The sequence below is a fragment of the Ammospiza nelsoni genome, chromosome 9, assembly GCF_027579445.1.
Source record: "Ammospiza nelsoni isolate bAmmNel1 chromosome 9, bAmmNel1.pri, whole genome shotgun sequence".
Lineage (NCBI taxonomy): Eukaryota > Metazoa > Chordata > Aves > Passeriformes > Passerellidae > Ammospiza > Ammospiza nelsoni.
Genome location: NC_080641.1, coordinates 30,476,806 through 30,495,455, shown reverse-complemented (window position 1 = coordinate 30,495,455; position 18,650 = coordinate 30,476,806). Strand labels below are relative to the sequence as shown.

The following is an 18,650-nucleotide window of genomic DNA, read 5'->3' as shown; positions in this document are numbered from 1 at the left end:
ATCACTTGTCCACAGTGGATGGGCTTTCTAATGTATCATATGCCTCTTGAACTTTGTTTGCTGTTTATGTGGAGCTTAATGGAACTTGAAGTAGGCAGGTGGTGTGGATGCTACAGATTTTTATCACTGCCATTTCTTTATTTTTCTATCAAGGTAGCTGGATCAGAAAGAATCAACAATATGAGACTGATCTTCATGTTAGTTCATAGTAATAAAAAATAAAGACTTTTAAATTCTATGAGAATTAAGAAATGTGCCCAATGAACTTAAGCTTTGTGTTTATCTCTTTATGTGATTTCACTTTTGTAGCCACTGTCTTTTAAACACTTCAACAGAAAAACTCAGCCTGCAAAATGATGAGAAGAGCAGATAAGGTACATAGGCAAGCCAGTCCTGTTCCAGTCCTCCTCACCCTCTGACAGACCAGGAAGGGCAGCTGATGCTAATCTTCACTACAATCCCAAGGCACCTGGGAAAATGGAAATAACATTTTTAACATCTTAGCAGGTCATGAGCAGCAGTGTCACTCACAGTATCTTGGCCTGATTCCAGTGTGGGAATTACATTCTGCTGAGCAAATGCATCCTGTTGCATTTTCAGTGATTGACTTTTTGTATTATATGGTGTGGAGTTGCTGAGAAAAGTTAAAAGAGCAGGGGCTTCCCTACTGTCAGAAATATTTAAATGGTGGATTAGGTCAATCTACAGTAGCTTTTCCTGCTTGTCCCTAAGCTTATTTTACAAAAGTACTTTGAAGAGTAAGTGCAGTGCCTCACCTGAAGAGATACTCAGCCACTGAGTTACGGGGAACAATTTCAAAAGCCTCTGTGTTGGGCATGACCGAGGCCTTGATGACTGGTGAGCTCTTGAAGATTCTGCATGCACTAAAAGTCTTTTTCCAAAAAATTTCCTCCTCTGCATTGTGAGCAGTTAGTGTGGGAATGTTAGAGAGAACAGGGTGGTAGAACTTACTGTACAGGGTGAGTAAAATAGGATAGGAAAAGGGAAGTTCCTACAACTGGTAAGTACTGAAATGATACAAGACTGCTGGTTTTACTGCTTCTAAAGAGTAGAAGTGAAGATAGCCATAATGGGGAAATGTTTGAAAAGCACTTAGCAAAAGTAGAGATTTTTTCAAAAAAGGCAGGGGTTTTGTATTGGGTTTTATTCACATCAGAAATGTTTTTCTGCATGTTGCTGGAATGAAATGTCTCTCAAGGCAGCTGAATGGGTCTGAGTAGGTTACAGTGGCTCTTGGGCAATGGGAGCACTCAATAACAAGAGAGGAAAAAAAAAAGCCTAATATGATCTGTTGAACTGGAGCATTTTTATGAGAGCTGAGTTCTGAAGGAACCAGGTGTTATTTTGCTCCTGGCAGCAATTGAATCTTCACAGGTTTTTCATGACATCACATCTTTTCCATGTCTTAACCAGTGACTCATCCTGCTTGCCTGTTTGTTCCTATTTCTAGCTGCCAGCAGGAAATGCTAAGCTTAATGTTAACATTCTCTTATTAATGACACATTAAGTCTAGCCTGCCCAAGGTCCTTCTCTCTTGTGGTATGTGGTGGGTGGGTGGTTTTTTCTCCCTTTCCCAAGGTGACTTTTGTTTATCTGATTCTTGGTGCCTTCCACCCCCAAGTCTACTTTTGCACTGGAGATGTGTGTCTGTGTGTGAGTGTAACATCCCCCTATAACCACGGGGCTGGGACGTGGATTATCCTGCCTCCAAGGCTGACCAAACCCCAAACAAGGTGCAAAATGCCATAGTGTGTTACAATGTGACATTTAACAGCAGGGAAGAAGAAGTCTTTCCTTCACCAGGTCTGGTTGAGCCCCAGATGGTGGTGGGTGCTGGTTATTGGGGAGGATGTAGCCTCTGTTCTGACTCTGAGCAGCCTAAGGAAGGATCATGCCCAGTACATGCAGCTTGTAGATGTTGCCAATAGCTGGACAATAAGCAGCTCTCATCCTTGCATGAATTTTTGCATGAATGAACTCTCATTCTTCTCTAATAAAAAAAAACAAACAAACAAACAAACAAACAAACAAACAAAAAACCCATGGAAATCACACAATAATCCTTTAAAAAAAAATGGAAATGTTTATTTCCTTAGAGGCTATTTGTCACATACACTGCTAGAAAAGTCACGGTGCTAAGGGGATTAAATTCAGTACAGACTAGATGTTTCAGTGACATTTTATTTGGAACTAAGAATTTGTGGCTGGAAATCTTGACTAGAAGAGGGATGGTTCGGAATCAGGGATTGTGGATTTTCAGACCTGCAGCAAAGAGCATCTGTCATTATTTAAAAACTCAAATATGTTTTCTGTGTTAGTACCTTGTTTCTGCTGAGACAGCCAAGTAAATTTAAGAAAAGCTGATTGTACTCCTGTTGTGAATGTTTGTGTGATGGATCTTGAGACTAGAGGGCATCTGCACGCAATGCAAATGCATTTAGGTCTTTTTCTTCTCTGATAAATACTGAATTTTGATTGCTCATTAATGCAAAACCTTCACATTTTTGTTTCAAGCTACCCACTAATGGTCCTGTGGGTGTTTTTAATTGTTTGCATAAAGCACAGGCACACATGTGAGCTGCAGAAGAGCAGAGCTGGGAGCACCCTGGTGTAAATACACCTCCCAGAGACCCTCCTGTGCCTGCTCACAGCCGAGCTCTCTGGTTCCTCCTCAGGGACAGCCCAGCAGCTTTCTGGATGCTGGGGGCTCAGGCTCTTCCACCCAGGCATTTGGCTAGACTGTTAATTAGTGCTACATCACCTTTCTGCTGATCCCTGCCTGTGCCTCGTGTACTTGTCTCCTAATGAGTTTGTGGTCTACCTGGAAATCTTGGAAACAACTTGGCGGGGTGGGAGCAATTTCTGTCAGTTGATTTTTCCTTCATTAGATAAACAACTTGAACTTAAAAACCTGAAATGACTAATTACCTCTCAGCTTTAAACGGAGAGAAGGACAACTGTTGTAATTTTGTAATTGCTGAAGAAAGTGAGCTCAGATTTTGCAGTTTGTTTTATTTTATTTATGCTGAGGCATTTGTGTGTGTGTGTGGGGGGGGGGGGGTTGTGCACTTGAGCTCTCATGGGGTGAGTCAAGAAAATTAAGCCAGTTTATTGCTGTCTAAGAAGCTAATGTAACCTAAGGAAAAAAGTGATTTCAGGGTGATCCTACAACAATTCAGGTGCAGTTGGAGAGATGCCACCATAAAGCTGTGAGGGGAGATGACATGCTCTGTACCTGTACAGTAAAAGAGAGTGAGGAACCATCAGTGACTCAGGAGGAGATGAATCACATCTCTGCATTGTAGCACATGGCTAGCAGGGCAAGAATATGAACAATCTTTTTATACCATGGGATACAGGATGCATTTCCCTCACACACACTCCCTCTGATAATCTGAGAAGGCAGGCACACAAGTATAGCCTAGTGAATATGCAACTTGTCTTTCTAATTATTTAAGTGCACTGCCACATAGGACAGGTTATGACTGAGCAAACTCATCCCTTGGGGTTCTGTACCTCCTGCAGCCCCATCTCTCACTAATGTATAAATTGGGGCTCATCCCCACTCACAGGGGGATCACAGACAGAATTCTGAAATCAGCAAATCAGATGTGTTAAAGTCCAGAGCTTTCAGCCAGTAGCACAATTTTGCTTTTTCAGTCCAGTTCCTCCCTGAGCTGAGGCACTGAGGTGGTATCAGGACAGATTTTGGGAGTCACCCTGTGTGTCCCTTGAGGCTGCTTCCCAGGACAGCCTGGATGTGTCCCCAGAGCCGAGTCCTTGCTCTGAGCCATTGTCAAATTTAATTTATTTCCAAATTATTCTGCATGTAACCTGACAATGTGTTTTGCAGTCACTTTCTGCCCAGTCACAGCCTCATGCCCTCAGCCAGAGTGCGCACTGCTTAAACACAGAGGAGAAAATAGCAGATGAGATTTGGAAGGCAGATGAGCCTGTGAGTGCAGGTATCAAACAATAATGCTGTGAGCATGAGATGTGGAGAAACCTGACTTCCTGTGGATTTGTTTGGTTTGTTGTTTGCAGGATCTCTGAAGTTACTGATACTGATTTAGGGCCTTCTCCTAATGAGGCACAAAGAAAGCCTCTCTATTGTGAATCCTTTGGTATTTGGAAAAAATACTCATTGCACTTCAGCTTTTTTCACAGCTAAGGTATGCTTAAGGTCTCTCTTCACCTTACCAACTACTTTTTGTGACAAATATGAAAACATTTGACCACATTTTCCTCCAGGCAAATTTGATCAAGTGTTCCTATGTGGAGACTGATGTTTTAATAAACTTCATGTCTTTAGGAAATCAGGCTAAAATAAACTATCATCTCTCTGAACAAAAGAACAATACTATTACTGCTGAGACCTTTCTTGCTTGAAGAAATATAGTTAGGATCTAGTTGTCATGGCTGGTTTAGCTGTTCAGCACTAAGGGGGATGTGGTGTCAGTGAACATGAGAGTGCTCTGTGATGGATTTATCACTGGCAGGAAAAGAAATGGTCACTCAGGCTGCAGGGTGGAGCCCACCTCATTCTGATATTCCCACCTCTGACCTGTTGCCAGGAGGGAACAGAACAATTCCTCAGCCACTGTGCAATGGTTCATCGTGATCAGCCAATGGACTGCCCTGTACTGAAATAAATGCACAAGTTTAAGGGAAAAAATTACATCTTTTCCCAGACATCTGGTGGAGAAAGAGCAAGATTCCTGCTGCACAGCCTCTCCACTGGGAAATTCACAGTGTGTTACAGCTGTGGATGGTCTCACAGTAGTGCAGTAGCAGAGCCTTTTAAGCAAGCTGTAGGGAGCTTACTTACAAGTGCTGTCCTGCAGAGAGGCTCTGTGATGTTCTGGTGCAGAACAACAGGCAGCCCCAGACTGGCTGCCGAGTGTTCTGCAAGGGCCAGCACTGTCTCCTGCATGCAGCAAAAACAAAGCTGCATGGATGGGTATGATGGGCAGGATGATTTTAAAGCTAAGTTTCCCCCCACTGTCTCCTGGGGCTGTGGTGAGGTGCTGTGTCTGATCTCTACTCCTGCAAGAGTGCTCTGTGTGGGTTTATTTTACTCTTCCAACTAGTTACATGGTTGTAAAGTCCTTTTGGGTCTTTTTACTTAGAGCTTTAATACCATTTTAAACCAGTGGCAGCAATGCTTTCTTCAGTGTGGGTTTTGGGGGACTGAAGGATGGTTCGTTTTAGAACAAACCCATCACAGTAACTATAACTTGACACCTCATACTGAGCACACAATTTGAAGGCAAAGCCTTTTGGCTCCCTGCAGCTGTTTCACAGAGCTGCCATTTGCCCAAAGAAGGATGAAATTTGTTCAAAAGACCTTCAGAGTGAGAGACACAATCAGCACATGACTTCTCTCCTTGCTTCAGAAGGCAGGTCTGGAGGGAATGGATTGGGCTGTAGGGCTGCAGTTCTGGTGTAGAAATATTCCTCAGTTTAAAAATAAGCTTGCAAAATGTAAAGGAAAAGTGCTACTGGTGTCCAACAGATGGTAGTTGACATGTTTTCTAGCTGTCACAAGTCTTTCAGAATTCTTCTGTTGCATATGCCAGAGTTCACCTTTGTGCTGCCCAGCTGAACACAGAAATGACAACTGCAGGTGGAGGAACTCTGCAGGAACTCTGGGGGTAAACAGAATTAAGATGAACCAACAGAACAGGATTAATAGATCTCATATTAGTATGTGCACCTCAGTCTCTGTGATCAGGATATTCCACATTAATTTCACTTTCTAGAATAATGTTGATTGCATCAAATCTTTAATTTTTGTGTCTAACCTGAGGCAAGAAAGGGAGTCACCCCCAGAATCTTCCTCAAGGACATTTCCCTGACCATGACACTGAATTGCAACATGAGAATGTTTTCTGCCTGGAACAGTCCTGGACTGGTTATTTTGCCTCTGCTTTGAAGTGTCAGTTTTCAGTGAACTCTGCTAACATTTTATTATTGCATTGCAGCTGAGGCAGAGAAGAGCAATTAAAGGGTTGACATCTTTGGTATTTTTTTAATAGTACATGTGTCAAAATGCATTTAACAAATCATGGTTGATGCAAAAGACTAATTAATGCTAAAATGTAAGTAGAGTTCATTTCAGTTGGGAGCAACTGAGAATTTTAAAATGTAAAATAACAAAGACTGGTTGTCTTATTTTAGATATAGAACCTAATCACAGTTTTTGCTTCTGAGAACTGAAATCTTAAAGCCTAAATGTTCCTTTCTGTTGCAGGATACAGCTGGACAAGAAAGGTACAGGACCATCACTACAGCCTACTACCGAGGGGCCATGGGCTTTGTGCTCATGTATGATATCACCAGTGAGGACTCCTTCAATGCTGTGCAGGACTGGTAGGAAATACTGAAATGCTGTTGGTAATGTTGGGTTTGTTTGGGTTTTTGCCAGTTCTCTCCCCACAATTGTTTGTTGAGAACATGAGACATCCCACCCTCCATCACCATCACCTCCATGTTCTTTCTTCTTTACTAAATAATTTGATTTATAAACATTCCTTAGAAAAAATTCTACAGTTTCATTTTAATGAAAAGGTTGTAAATCACATATTGTTGCATGCTGTAGTATTTGTTACTTTTAAAAATTTCAATTTATTGTGAAGAAATTAATCATTTAATGCTTTTTTTTGATTTATAAGATTTCTGGCTACACTGCTAAAAATAGAGATTAAATTAACAGTGGTTGTTCAATTCACATCTCAGGAGTTGGGGAAAGGCTGTGTTTCTCCTCAGTAGTGCCCTGTGACTCCACTGAAATGTCTTGCAGTCATTGCTGCTGCTTTCCTGGTGCTCATTACTGCAGATAGCAGTGGTGACGGTGCAGAGAAGGGCAGTGCAGTGGTTAATGTGATCTCCTGAGGCAGATTGATTTGCAGTGATCTCAGTGACCCTCTGGAGCATGTGACATCCTGGCTGTGCCACTGGCTCCTAGCATGTGGCTCAGCCTGGCTTTCTGAACACCTATTCTGTATCCCCTAAGCCAGGCTGTAACTCAAAAGCTGGTTTGTTGTTTCAGGTGATTTGTGTTTCCTCCAAACTGCCCAGTTTTTGTTCTCTCATGAAGATCACATCCAAGATGCAGTCTCCACCTTCATGCCCCATCCCCAGTACCTCAACACCCCATGATCTGCAGCCCCATCCTGAGCAGCAGCTTGTGGTTGAGGAATACATTATTTTTTTTTGTTAGAAACACAAACCCAAAGGTTTTGCCAAAACCAGTTTCATCCATCAAGTTTTGCTCACCAAGCTCAATGAAGCTTTTTCTGCAAGTGTCTGCACAGGGATATTTTCCATAGGAGTGCAGGCATGTGAGCTGTTCACTAAACTTTAAATATTTCCAGCTTGTTTCCCTGATGAAACAAGACCCATATGACCACACAGTTCATCTACCTGTCTGTCTGTTGGTTCTGCTCTAGTAAGTTTTACTTACCAGTCTTAAGTTAGCAAAAATTTACCAAATCTCCATTTCTTGAGCTGCTACTATTTTAAAGTTTGCACAGGTGAAGTTTAACCTGAAGCTTTATATTAAAAGTAGTCTGAGGTCTTTTCCAAAGGCACTGGTGTGAGAATAAGAATTGGGAAAGGTCAGCTCTGTCTGTCTGAATTCATGTCTTCCTGTGCCACAGCAGCTGCAGGAGAATCTTTGCTAAGGGCACCTTGTCAGCCAAAGGACAGAGGTGAACCATCAGAGTGTTTTTCCTCTGTATGTCAGGAATCTTTCCAGCCAGCTTTAAGGTTCTGATCCCAAATGAGGTAGTGGGATGCATAAAAAGGACCATCTCTTTCCTTCCTGAAACTTATCCAGTGGAGAGATGAGGACTGCAGCCAAGCCAGCATCTCTGGGCCAGCAGAGTCCTCTAGTGGCTATTGCAGCAGGACATGCTTCTCCCCCAGTCTGTAAAATTGCTTCCAAAACTTCCAGAGGCACAAGAAATGGAAAAAAAAAAGCTTTTGGCTGGCACTGGTGCTGCTCTATTGGCCATTTTCCAGCATAGCAAGTAGGATTTTTCCCCCCACCATTCTGTATGATACAGTTATGATTATGAAAACTTATTCCACTGGATATATCTTCAGTCATGAACTGTACTCTGCATAGAAAATTAAGGTGTCTACTACTTGAGCTCCTTTATCTCCATCTCTGGATCATTGGCACATGACTCTTTTAGCAGCCTCCTGATTGGGCCTCATCTATCCACAAGGGAAATGAGAATAAATAAAAATGAGTCTGCCAAATTATTTCTTCCCTGGAGACCTTTACCTATCCTCACTCTTCCTATGGGGGGGATGTCCTGAAAAGAATCCTGATTTGCTTTGTGTCACTCACCCCTCTCCTAAACCAAGTAAAGGCACTTTCTCTCCTGAGTGAGAGCATCATATCTAAATATCTAAATATCTAAATATCAGTATTTAGACAAACTCCCCAAGTAGAATATGAATGCAAAGCAGAGTCTTTCCTTCATTCACATGAATCACCCCAATTAATGATGATGATCTTAAAACCACTGAGAAAGAGACACCATTTAAATGCATTTGGGAATACCTGGAATATGACTTGTTCTCTTGTTCACTGGAAAATGTACAACACATTGTATGAGAAACCTTAAAATATTAAGCCTGAGTGATTTGCCTTACTGCAGTGTGGCAAGAGTTCAGTCAGGTTATTTTACAAGAGAAAAAATATCAATAGTCAAACACAAAGATTGGTATTAATTGATATTTGAAAATAATTAATTATTTCCTTTGAATATGTCTTTCCTGTAGGGTGAGTGAAAGGGTTAAATGAGCTTTCATAGCTTTCAGCTCAGTTTCTAGAATTTTTTTTGTAGTCTTCTTTGGTAGCTGTTATTTGATGTTGGGCTTATGGTTTTGTGTGTGGATAAATCAGTTGTTTATACCTTGTTTGAAACTGCAATGGAGCTAAAATATACTCAGTACTTGAAACTGTAAAGTAAATATATAATATTATGGAAGCTGTGCTTTGGACAATCTAGACAATTTCATAGAAGGGAAATAAAAATTGGTAAAATTTAACTTAGATACAAGTGACATCTGGGTTCACAAATCATCAGCATTATTTATCTTTAACCCAAACTGAGTTGTTGATACCTCCATGTAATTGTGAACCTGAGATTATTTTTCTTCTAAGAATGAAGCACAATGTGTGTGCTTTATTGTTAATTTGGGGAATTCAGCACAAGCAAGGCACAGCATTTTATTGTGTCACAGAAATGTGTTTCTCCCAGTGTGTATATTAGGCTGCCCTGATGGTTGTTGAAACAGCTCCATCACACAAGCCTTGTTATTGTTCATTTATCTTTCCAAAAGCATCTGGAAATTTTCTGCCTTTCATTTTGTATGGGCATCAGGGTTCCTTTATTTGTTCTTCATAACTTTTTTGGTTGTTTTTTATTCCTAAGAAGAATAAAGATTGGTATTCTGTAATAGGTTTTCCACTAATTTGTACAAAGCAAGGAGGAGGATGCAGTTCTCTGGGAGATCCTTCATCCTGTTTGTTTCTTTTTCATTTTTTAAGTAATTCTGTGTAAATAGTTAAGATTTGGCAGGGTGTCCCCATAGGATGCCAGGGGCTGGAATGAATCCAGAGGCTGAACTGTGAGTCAAAAGAGAAGCCTGCTTTTAGTTTGAAGTTGGACTTGGGGTGACTTTATTTTTCTCTATTGCTTATGGAGGGAGACTGGGGAGATTTCATCTTCCTGGGTTTCTGGCTGATTTCTGCAGTCACTCCCTTCTCTGATGAGCCTTGAGAAACCCCAGAGTCCCACAAAAACTCACCACAGATCCATATTAGCTCTCACAGGACTTATCTACATGGAGACACTCAAAAGGGTGAGACTGGAGGAGCTAAAATTGGGATTGGAGTGAGATCCTCTCCAGGAGGACACTGGGGAGAGTAAGAAGTTTCATTGCACACAGTCTTTGTTTATTTTTGCATGTTGCACTGTGGGGCTGGGCTTGGCTGAGGTTCCTGTTCTCCAGGGCACTCCAAGGCAGTCTCTTCAAGGCAAGCTGCACAATGGAATGCCCCCTTTCCCCAGGTCCCTGTGAGTAACACAGCTGGCTGCTTTCCATGGAAAAAAGCAAGTAAGCAACTCAGACTAATTAAAAATTGTCATTAGTATATCAGAGCTGGAGGCTGCTGCTAATTCAAAAGAGAGGGAATCAAGTGCTTTATTGTTAAGGGAGTTCAAGGAAACTTACACAGAAGTAAAATTTGAGTGGATTCCTGGCTCTCCTGGGAAGTGGCAGATTTGCCTGAAACTGCAGTGTCCTGCCTGGAGTGGTGGTGGGGCAAAGAGTGGGAAGGTGAGTTAGGGAGTGGAGGAGGATGGAGGAGAGGGATGGATGGCTTCTGGCATAGCCTTGGGGAGGAGGGAGCCTTCAAAGACAGAGCTGACTTGGTGGAGATAAAATAGATTGTGTGGGTCTGAAAAGTTGGATAAAAGTGGATGCTACTGAGCTAATAATGTTCTGTTGCTGGCTCTGGGACACCAAGGATGGTGGGAGGGGATTGGCCCCTCAGGATGCACAAAAAGAACATTCTCTTTTGTCATGGAGAAACTCTAAAAAGGCCAAATGTAAGGTCAGATCCTGGAATCTATAGTGAGCTCCACTCCAGTTTCAGCACACGAGCCACAGAAAGCTTGAGAGGCTCCAAGTTCACCTGAGTGCTCCTGGCCAAGCTCCCATGCTCTGCACCCCTGTGCCACTGAAATTCGTGTTGGTGTGGCATTGCAGCTGCTCCTGCCCAGCCCTAGGTGTCCTTTAGTCCTGCTGGGTTCTGTTAGCTCACAGAGCCTTGCTTTGATCTTCTGTCTTCCCAGTTTGGTAAATTTCTCTTTCCCGTTTGCAGTTGTTTCTATGTGATTTTCAGTCTCCATGAAGTTCTCCTGTTTGAGCAAAGACACCTTGATACTTCCAGCTGTTCTTATGGTGCTCCTAAAACTCTACAGCAAAATGTGCTGCAGAAAATTAGAGAATTATTGTTGTTCTGTCTTATATGTGGAGTTGTAAATCCAGCATGAAGTGTGCATCTGCTGTATGGCTTTCTTTATGGGACAAAATCCTTAAGAGCTGTAATTGATTGTTGTTGCTCTGACAGATGAGACCCAAAGGAGAATAAGCTTTACAAAATGCCTTTTTTGTCCCTAATCTTCAAAAATCACTTGATTCAGTTTTTTATCTGGATCTTGTGATCGTGAAAACCCTTGCAAAGGCTTAACAAGAACCTTTGTTGTCACAGAAAGTTAAGGAGTGCTAAAATGGAGCAGTGCTGTGAATTACACAGGCTGCATCTTTGCTTTGTGTGTAAGCCTGCTCATTTGTCCTTAACTAACACAGTCTGGGGATGTTGATGGTGTCAGTAATATATTTGTTTTCATATTTCATACAGGATTGTGTTTTGGCACAGCTGATGGAATGTAACAATCTCTTTTGACCTCCTGTAGGGCCACACAAATCAAGACTTACTCCTGGGACAATGCACAAGTGATCCTGGTTGGAAACAAATGTGACATGGAGGATGACAGGATTGTTCCTGTGGAGAAGGGGAAACATCTGGCAGATCAGCTGGGTACATGCAAAGCTTTTCTTTCCACCTTTCTTCCTCTGCTTCTTTATACTCTGCTCCTTTCAGTTTGTACAGCAGTATACTTCAATAATGGTCCCACAACTAAGAAATGTGGTATATTCTAGGTTCATATTTCACTTGTTTTTGGCTCAGTAGGCCAAGAATACCTGGTAGAATACTTGTAATGTTGCTGTGTTTATAAAGGTGGTGTCTAGAGGCAGAAGGAAGATAAAGTTTATCTGAATAAAAAAGCTTTTATTAGCTCAGCAGAACAAAAAGAGAAAAAGTTTTCATAAACATAATTCTGTCTCCAGAGTCAGGTCTCTAAGTACCATGTGCTCATTGCAAATCAATGCAAACATTGATTTTTGTTGAAGCATTTTTTTAACTAAACAATGAAAAAGAAAGTAGTTTATTCTTCAGAACTGAAGAATTGAATAAAACATATTTTAAAAATGTACCAGGCTTCTCTATCCAGGTAAGAAAATGACATTTTGTTATTGATGTGGGATAGAAAAAGCAAAACAATTCCATTGAGAGGAAGCTGGGATTGCAATGAAAATTTTATAACGAAGAGCCAAGTAAACTCTTACTAGTTTATAAGATATTTATCACTTTTCATATAGTATAGCCTATAAGATATTTTTAATATGAAATCAGGTCTCTGCATTAAAATTTAACTATACTGTTGGTTTCTGTTAAAGAATTTAAAGTAACAAGTAAATCCTGCTAAAATTTCATTCAGGTAACAGTGGAGACCCTTACAGTGGGCATAAATGTTTAGCTTGTTAGAGCAGAGATTCTTACCAAAAGACTCAAAAGAATCACTATCATCCTCAATTTATAAATTCCTGTGTTGTCTTCAGTTTTTAAACAGTAATTGGAGGGTGCCCATAAACTGTTAAACTGGAGATACTGAGTTCCAGGACACACTGCATACATTGGTGTAGTTTAAAGTGTGGCCCTGAAAATGTAAATTCTACATATGGCACACACAAAGGGGTCCCATTCATGGCTGGAGCCTTGAGGCACTGCCATCCTAAACAAATAATAAGCAAATATCAAATTTGAGCATTGTTACTATTGTAAGAGTAAATATTTACATGTAGGATTGGCAAAGCAAACAAAGATATGGTTAGTTTGCAAAATCAGTTATGGGCTCTTTTTTACCCATCAGAATTTAATTTGTTTTTGAAAATATGAAGGTGAATAAACTTGGTTCCTGGCTTGCAGACTCTCAGGAAGGTTGTGGATGCCTGTGTGTTCACCCATCTCACAGCAATAATTACACTGCTAGTCATTGAAATTTTGTCCAGACCAATGTAGCAGCAAATGGAGAGTTTTATTTGAACTCCCAACCCAATTTGGACTTCCAGTGTATTTTTCTCCTCCCAAAATTCATCTCCTTGTTTCAATACAAACTTGTCATCTAGAATCTGAATCCTTTACATGTGGGACACTTCAAAACACACACAGGGTTACCATAGCAACTGATTCCATCAATAGGAACCTGTTTTGCAGAAGAATCCCCAGTGCTGCCCTGACCCGGTGCTTGTCCAGCTCAGCCTGGAGGAACCAGCCCAGTGCAGAACAGCCCAACAGCCTTTGGGGAGTGCTGTCCCAGCTCTGCTCTTCTGTAACCTCCCAACTTCCAAAAGACTCTTTTGAAAAGTGCTGGAACATAGATCTGATTTGCTCAGATCAGTTTTTCCTTATAGTAACTGTGCTAATGTGTACAGCATTATATGAAATTATTTTGTGAGTTACGTGGGAGGAATCTAATTGGCAATTGACTGCTTAAAGTGCTAATATTCATCATAATGATTCACATAAAGGTTATCCCTCAGCATATTTATCTAAATTTGCATAGTGACATTAACATCATTGAAATAATTCCCTAATCAGATTAAGAAATTGTTGTTAGCCTGAATGTGAACTGAACCAAAACAGATTGGTTTAGCAGAACCCAAGCCAATGTTGGACTAACAGATATATCTAAGTGCAGTTCTCTGATTCCCTGTGCTTTTTATATACATTTTTATTCATCATCAAAACAGCAACTGGAGCAGACAGAACCCTCATCTGAGGCAGGGCAGCTCCCCCTGTTTGCTAACAAAGCAAACATCACCATCACTTCACCCCTGGTCCCATGAACCTTAAAAGGCTCCAAATGAGGTGGACACCTACTTATCCCCCACATCGAGGTGACTCAGCCTGCCAGCAGTGGCACACTAATCAGTTGAGACCAATTTTCTCTTTGTTTGTGGCAGAATCAAAGGGAAATGATGCAATGCTGAGTATCCCCAGAATGAAGCACGACAAGAACGGAGCTTATTGCAAAATAAACTCTCCGTGGGGCCTCAGCTCTTGCTGCTGGCAATTTAATAACCTGACAGAAGAGAAGCAACAGCCTGGTTGGCCCTCGAGGCCCCTGGGGTGAGGGAGATAAGGAAAAGCTTCACAGTTCAGGGCATTCCTGCTGCTGAGGCAGGGCTGGGGTGTCTGTCACAGGCTGCTTCTCCCCCAGCCCCTGGTGGCAGCAGGAGGAGCTGGTGCCATCCCCTCCTTGCTGTAACTGCAGCCTTGCTGCTCTGGTTTGTTTTAATCAGAAAAGCTCTGTGTTTAAATGGTCAAGCAGCATTTTGACAGAAATTGGTCAGCAGAAGGAAAGCAACCCCCATCTTCTTTCTCTCTCTGACCTCTGCTCTTGCCAGGGGGCAGCAGGGCTTGGGGGAGCCTGAGGAGCCCAGGGAGGTTCCCCACACTGTCACGGACATTCTTTCATAAAAATCCTTTCTTTTAGGAATTTTCCTCTTCTGGGAAGCTGAAGCCCCAGAAGAAGAATGTAAACAATTATTATCTGCTGCTGTGGAATGTAGCAGGTGCACCTGTGATTGGCTCATGTTCCATGTTTACAATTAAGGGCAAATCACAGGACTGAGTTTTCTCTGGGACAGATTCACAGAGAGCTCTCTTGTTTTCAGATTGCTATTCTATTCTTAGCTTAGCAGCTTCTGAACTTGTCTCTCTATTCCTATTACTATAGTCATAATGTATTTTATATCATAAAGTAATAAATCCAGCCTTCTGATCATGAAGCCAAGATTGTCGTCCATCTCTCTCACCCTGAGGAACCCTCACAAGTCATGTAACACCACACCTTGCTGGTGTCCCCACACCTTGCTGGTGTCCCCACACCTTGCTGGTGTCCCCACACCTTGCTGGTCACCAGCTGCAGCCCAGGGCACCTGCACTGATGCAAGGGGCAGAATTGACTCCCTTACCCAGGGTTTACCCTTACCTGCAGATGTGCTTACCAGGGTCATGGGAAGGACCCATGTATCCTTTTCACTCTTAAAGAAGCTTGATAACTTTTTAAAGTATTCCTGCTCACTGTTCTGAGATTGTGGGAATCAACTGGCTTTGAGGATTATCTGATGCCTTGTTTTCTTCGGGTAAATCCCAAAAAAACCAATATTTTAAAACCCATCACGATCATTCATCTCTGTTGATAATTTTGTTCCCTTTTTTCCCAGGTTTTGACTATTTTGAGGCCAGTGCCAAAGAAAACATCAACGTGAGGCAGGTGTTTGAGCGTCTGGTGGATATCATCTGTGAGAAGATGTCAGAGAGCATAGAATCAGACAATTCCAGGGGCACTTCTGGAAGGAGCATGAGGCTCACAGACAACCCTCCCCCTTCACAGCAGAACTGCTCGTGCTAGTGACCTTTCACACTCAGAAATGTCCTTGTCCCCTGATTAAATTTTATCTTTTCATTTGTGGTGGTGCATTATCATGTAGTCCAGAGGCAGAAGTGTCTGTTGTAGGAAACTGGTATGTTTGTTTAATGTGCTGGAGTGTTAATATTATATATTTCCTCATTCAATAATTTAATAATCTGAAAAAAATATTGTAAGTGCACCTTGTGTGAATGTGAGTTACACTGAAGAATAATAATTGTGTAGTGATGCAAATGTTATTTCTACAGAGAATGTTGCATTTTTAAATTCTAAATTCCTCTATTGCAGAAAGAGTGTTTTTCTCAAGAACAGCAGAAAGCACAAAAACCAATTAGAGAGGATCAGGTCTAAGAACAGAAAGGGGAAAATATCTTACAAAGCAAGAATATGCTTTTTAAAAAACATAAACCAAATACATCCCCAGATATTTTGAGAATTGTTGCTGTCCTCCAGACATGGACCTCAGTTTTTTTTGTAGGATGGAGCAAGAAAGCAGAGCATTTCTGTCTGACAATGTGAGGTCCCCCAGAGTGAAGAGGAAGGGGCTGGATTTTGTGTCAAGCCTCTAAAGAGATGAAAAACACAGAGAGGAATCAAAGCTGCCAGGCTGGGGAGGAGGAGGAGGCCTTGCAGCATCCCTGTGCTTTGGCTGGTGCTGAGTGTAGGAGTAAGAGCCCTTCCAGGGGCTGCCCTTGCCTCCAAACCTCTCAGCACAGCTTGCAGAGTGCTGGAGGTGTTGCTGTGTTCAGCACATTCCTGTCCCCAGAATCTCTCTGTCCTGCAGCCTTTCCCCTGTGTCCTACAGTTTTACCTCTCCAGGCTGGATCTTCTCTCATCAGCTGCTTGCAGGGTGAAGGAAAAGGAGAGTTGGCTGCTGGATGCTTGGTTGGAGGCAAAAACATGTAAGATATGGAACAGCACTGTGTGAGAGAGATAAAAATATCACAAACCGAAATGTGAGTGTTGGCAGGTATTTGTGCCAATATTATTAGATTATCTTTCTTCATTTTGTTGTTGATTTATTTTTTTAATCTTGTTCTAGATGGGTGTGTGGGGGGCTAGATTTTCTGGGTTCAGATTCAAGCACAAAGTATAATTTTAGAAAAGTAAGAGTGACTAATAAAACACAACTGCAAATGAAACGTGGCAAAGACATCCTGTTATTCTGTCAACTTTTTGTGGCTTTGAAGGGAGGCAACATTTTTAAACTGAGTGGACATGGAGAGAAGTTGGTTGTCTTAAGAGGGAAAATTCTGGAAAGTTTTTACCTTTGGTCTGTGATATCTGACTGGGAGGACTTGCTGATGCCAGGAACAGGAGTGGAGTGCCTGCCCACTGCCCTGTAATGTGTTGGATCATGACACCACTGAGTGCTTTTGTAATTTCCTTCTGCTGTGTCTCAAAGTGTAGTAGCTCTAAGAAGAAAAGCACAAAATTCTTGACAAAAGTGCAACTTTTTTGGAGTGGTTTGAGCTCATTGTGCTAAAGGCTTGATCCCTCTGTCTGTTGCTTTTGGGAATCTCTACTGTGACGTGTTGGGGGTGTGTGTGATCTCGTGCTGAGAGTGTGATTTGTGCAGTGCTGGGACTGTGCTTGTTGTATCTAAACTCCTGAAACTGCAAAATAAAGAGAAATGTACTCACTGGGTGTGGCCAGAGAGCTTGTGTCAGCTGCATTTCTTGTGTTAGGAATCCTCCACGTGTGTGGAGAAATCTTTTTAATGCTTTAAAAAGTCCATCAAACTACATTGATCTTTGACAGGTGATGGTCTTTGAACCCAGCAATCTGAAATCACTATGCAAGTTTAGAACAGTGAGGAGAAGGATTATTTGGCCAATAAATGCATAGTGTTGTGTTCTAATTGTAGAAGAAGCAGGTTTTATGGCAACAGGTATAACTAGCAATAAAATAAAAAAAAAATCCACATCAGATTTTTAGCTGCGGAGATATAACCTCAGTGCAAATATTGATTTGTCAGCTCAGCAGCTCCCTGATAAAGGACAATGGATTCAGCAGAAAGAGAATTTCAATTATTTTTTTCACTTACTCTTTCCTGTAGCAAAAAAGACCTTTCCCTTTCCTACCCAATATATAACTGTGTTTTGTTGTTCTGGTCAAGTCAGATCGGCTTCTTTAAAGAATACAAGTGCATTCCAGGCCCTTCAAACTAGGATGGGCAGAATTGTTTTTCACAGGACAAACCTGGCAGTCGGAAGAAAAGAGTTGGGAATTCTACCCTGCCTGATATTGCATACATGGAGAAGCCTCATACATTTTGCAGAAATCCTGCAGAATTTATTTCAAATAACGAATCAAACCATCACAGGTGACTGATACACAATATGTATATTAATTCAGAGATGTATCTCATAATCTTCTGTTTGCTGTGAAGGAATACAGGGAAAGCCTTTTGCCTGAGTGGCCTGCAGCTGGTTTCAGTACCAGCAGTGAGTCAGGAGTAATTGTTATTTGTATTAACTTGTAAGGGCAATGGCAGAATGTGAGACACTGATTTGTCAGGGCACGGGAAATAAACCTGCTTGCACTGAAGGCAAACTCGAAATTTGTGATGTGGGCTTGAAGAGAGCCGTGTGTTTGCCTGGCAGGAGAGTAGTGGGTGTGAAAGGAAAGAGGGGACGGCTCCTCACGAGCGGCTCTCTGAGGTTGTACAAACCAGCACCGAGCGTGCTGCGCTCAGCAAAAGCCATAGGGAAAGCCTGGGATGGGAGACGGTCTTGGCTTCCATCTGGTGGAGAACGAAAGCGCTGGAGCGTCAGGTAGGCACCCGGGCCGAGTTACCCGGGCTGAACGATCGCCCCTGTACCTCAGGCTCGGCCTCTTGCCTTCAACTCCTCCTCCGCAGCCAAGGCCGCCGGTTGCGGGGCCGTGCGGGGAGCGGGGCAGAGGCTGCGATAAGCGCAGGGTCCCGGCGGCGCCGGCGGGAAGCGCCAGAGCCGAGAGGCAGAGCAGCGCTCGCGCTGCCGCCCCATCGGCACTGCAGGGGGATGGGGGAAAGGATGCCCAGGGACCGCAGAGCGCAGGGAGCTGCCGGAGGGGCAGGCAGATACCAAGGGGTGGTTTCTATCGGGCAGCCTTGGGTGCGGCCTTTGCGCTGCTCGGGGCACGCCGCGTTCCGCCTTCCCGGGAACAGCGACCCACAGAACCCGCCATGCTGCCGGCAGCCGGCTCCGGAGCTGATTGGTCCCTGCAGGCTTGAGCGACAGCCAGCCCAACCAATCGGTGAAGCAGCTGAGGGCAGGAGGC

General features: G+C 42.6%; 1 protein-coding gene across 3 annotated transcripts in view; it reads left to right on the top strand.

Annotated features, from left to right (window-relative positions):
* The window catches only part of RAB3B (RAB3B, member RAS oncogene family), a 53,217-nt gene extending 36,184 nt beyond the window's left edge, over positions 1 to 17,033 (top strand). For all 3 annotated transcript variants that reach the window (XM_059478491.1, XM_059478490.1, XM_059478492.1), the window contains 3 exons: positions 6,275 to 6,393; positions 11,523 to 11,647; positions 15,181 to 17,033. In XM_059478491.1, coding sequence (XP_059334474.1) covers positions 6,275 to 6,393; positions 11,523 to 11,647; positions 15,181 to 15,368 — 432 coding nt within the window. In that variant the 3' untranslated portion in view covers positions 15,369 to 17,033. The remainder of the gene's footprint in view (positions 1 to 6,274; positions 6,394 to 11,522; positions 11,648 to 15,180) is intronic.
* Positions 17,034 to 18,650: the final 1,617 nt, after the last annotated feature.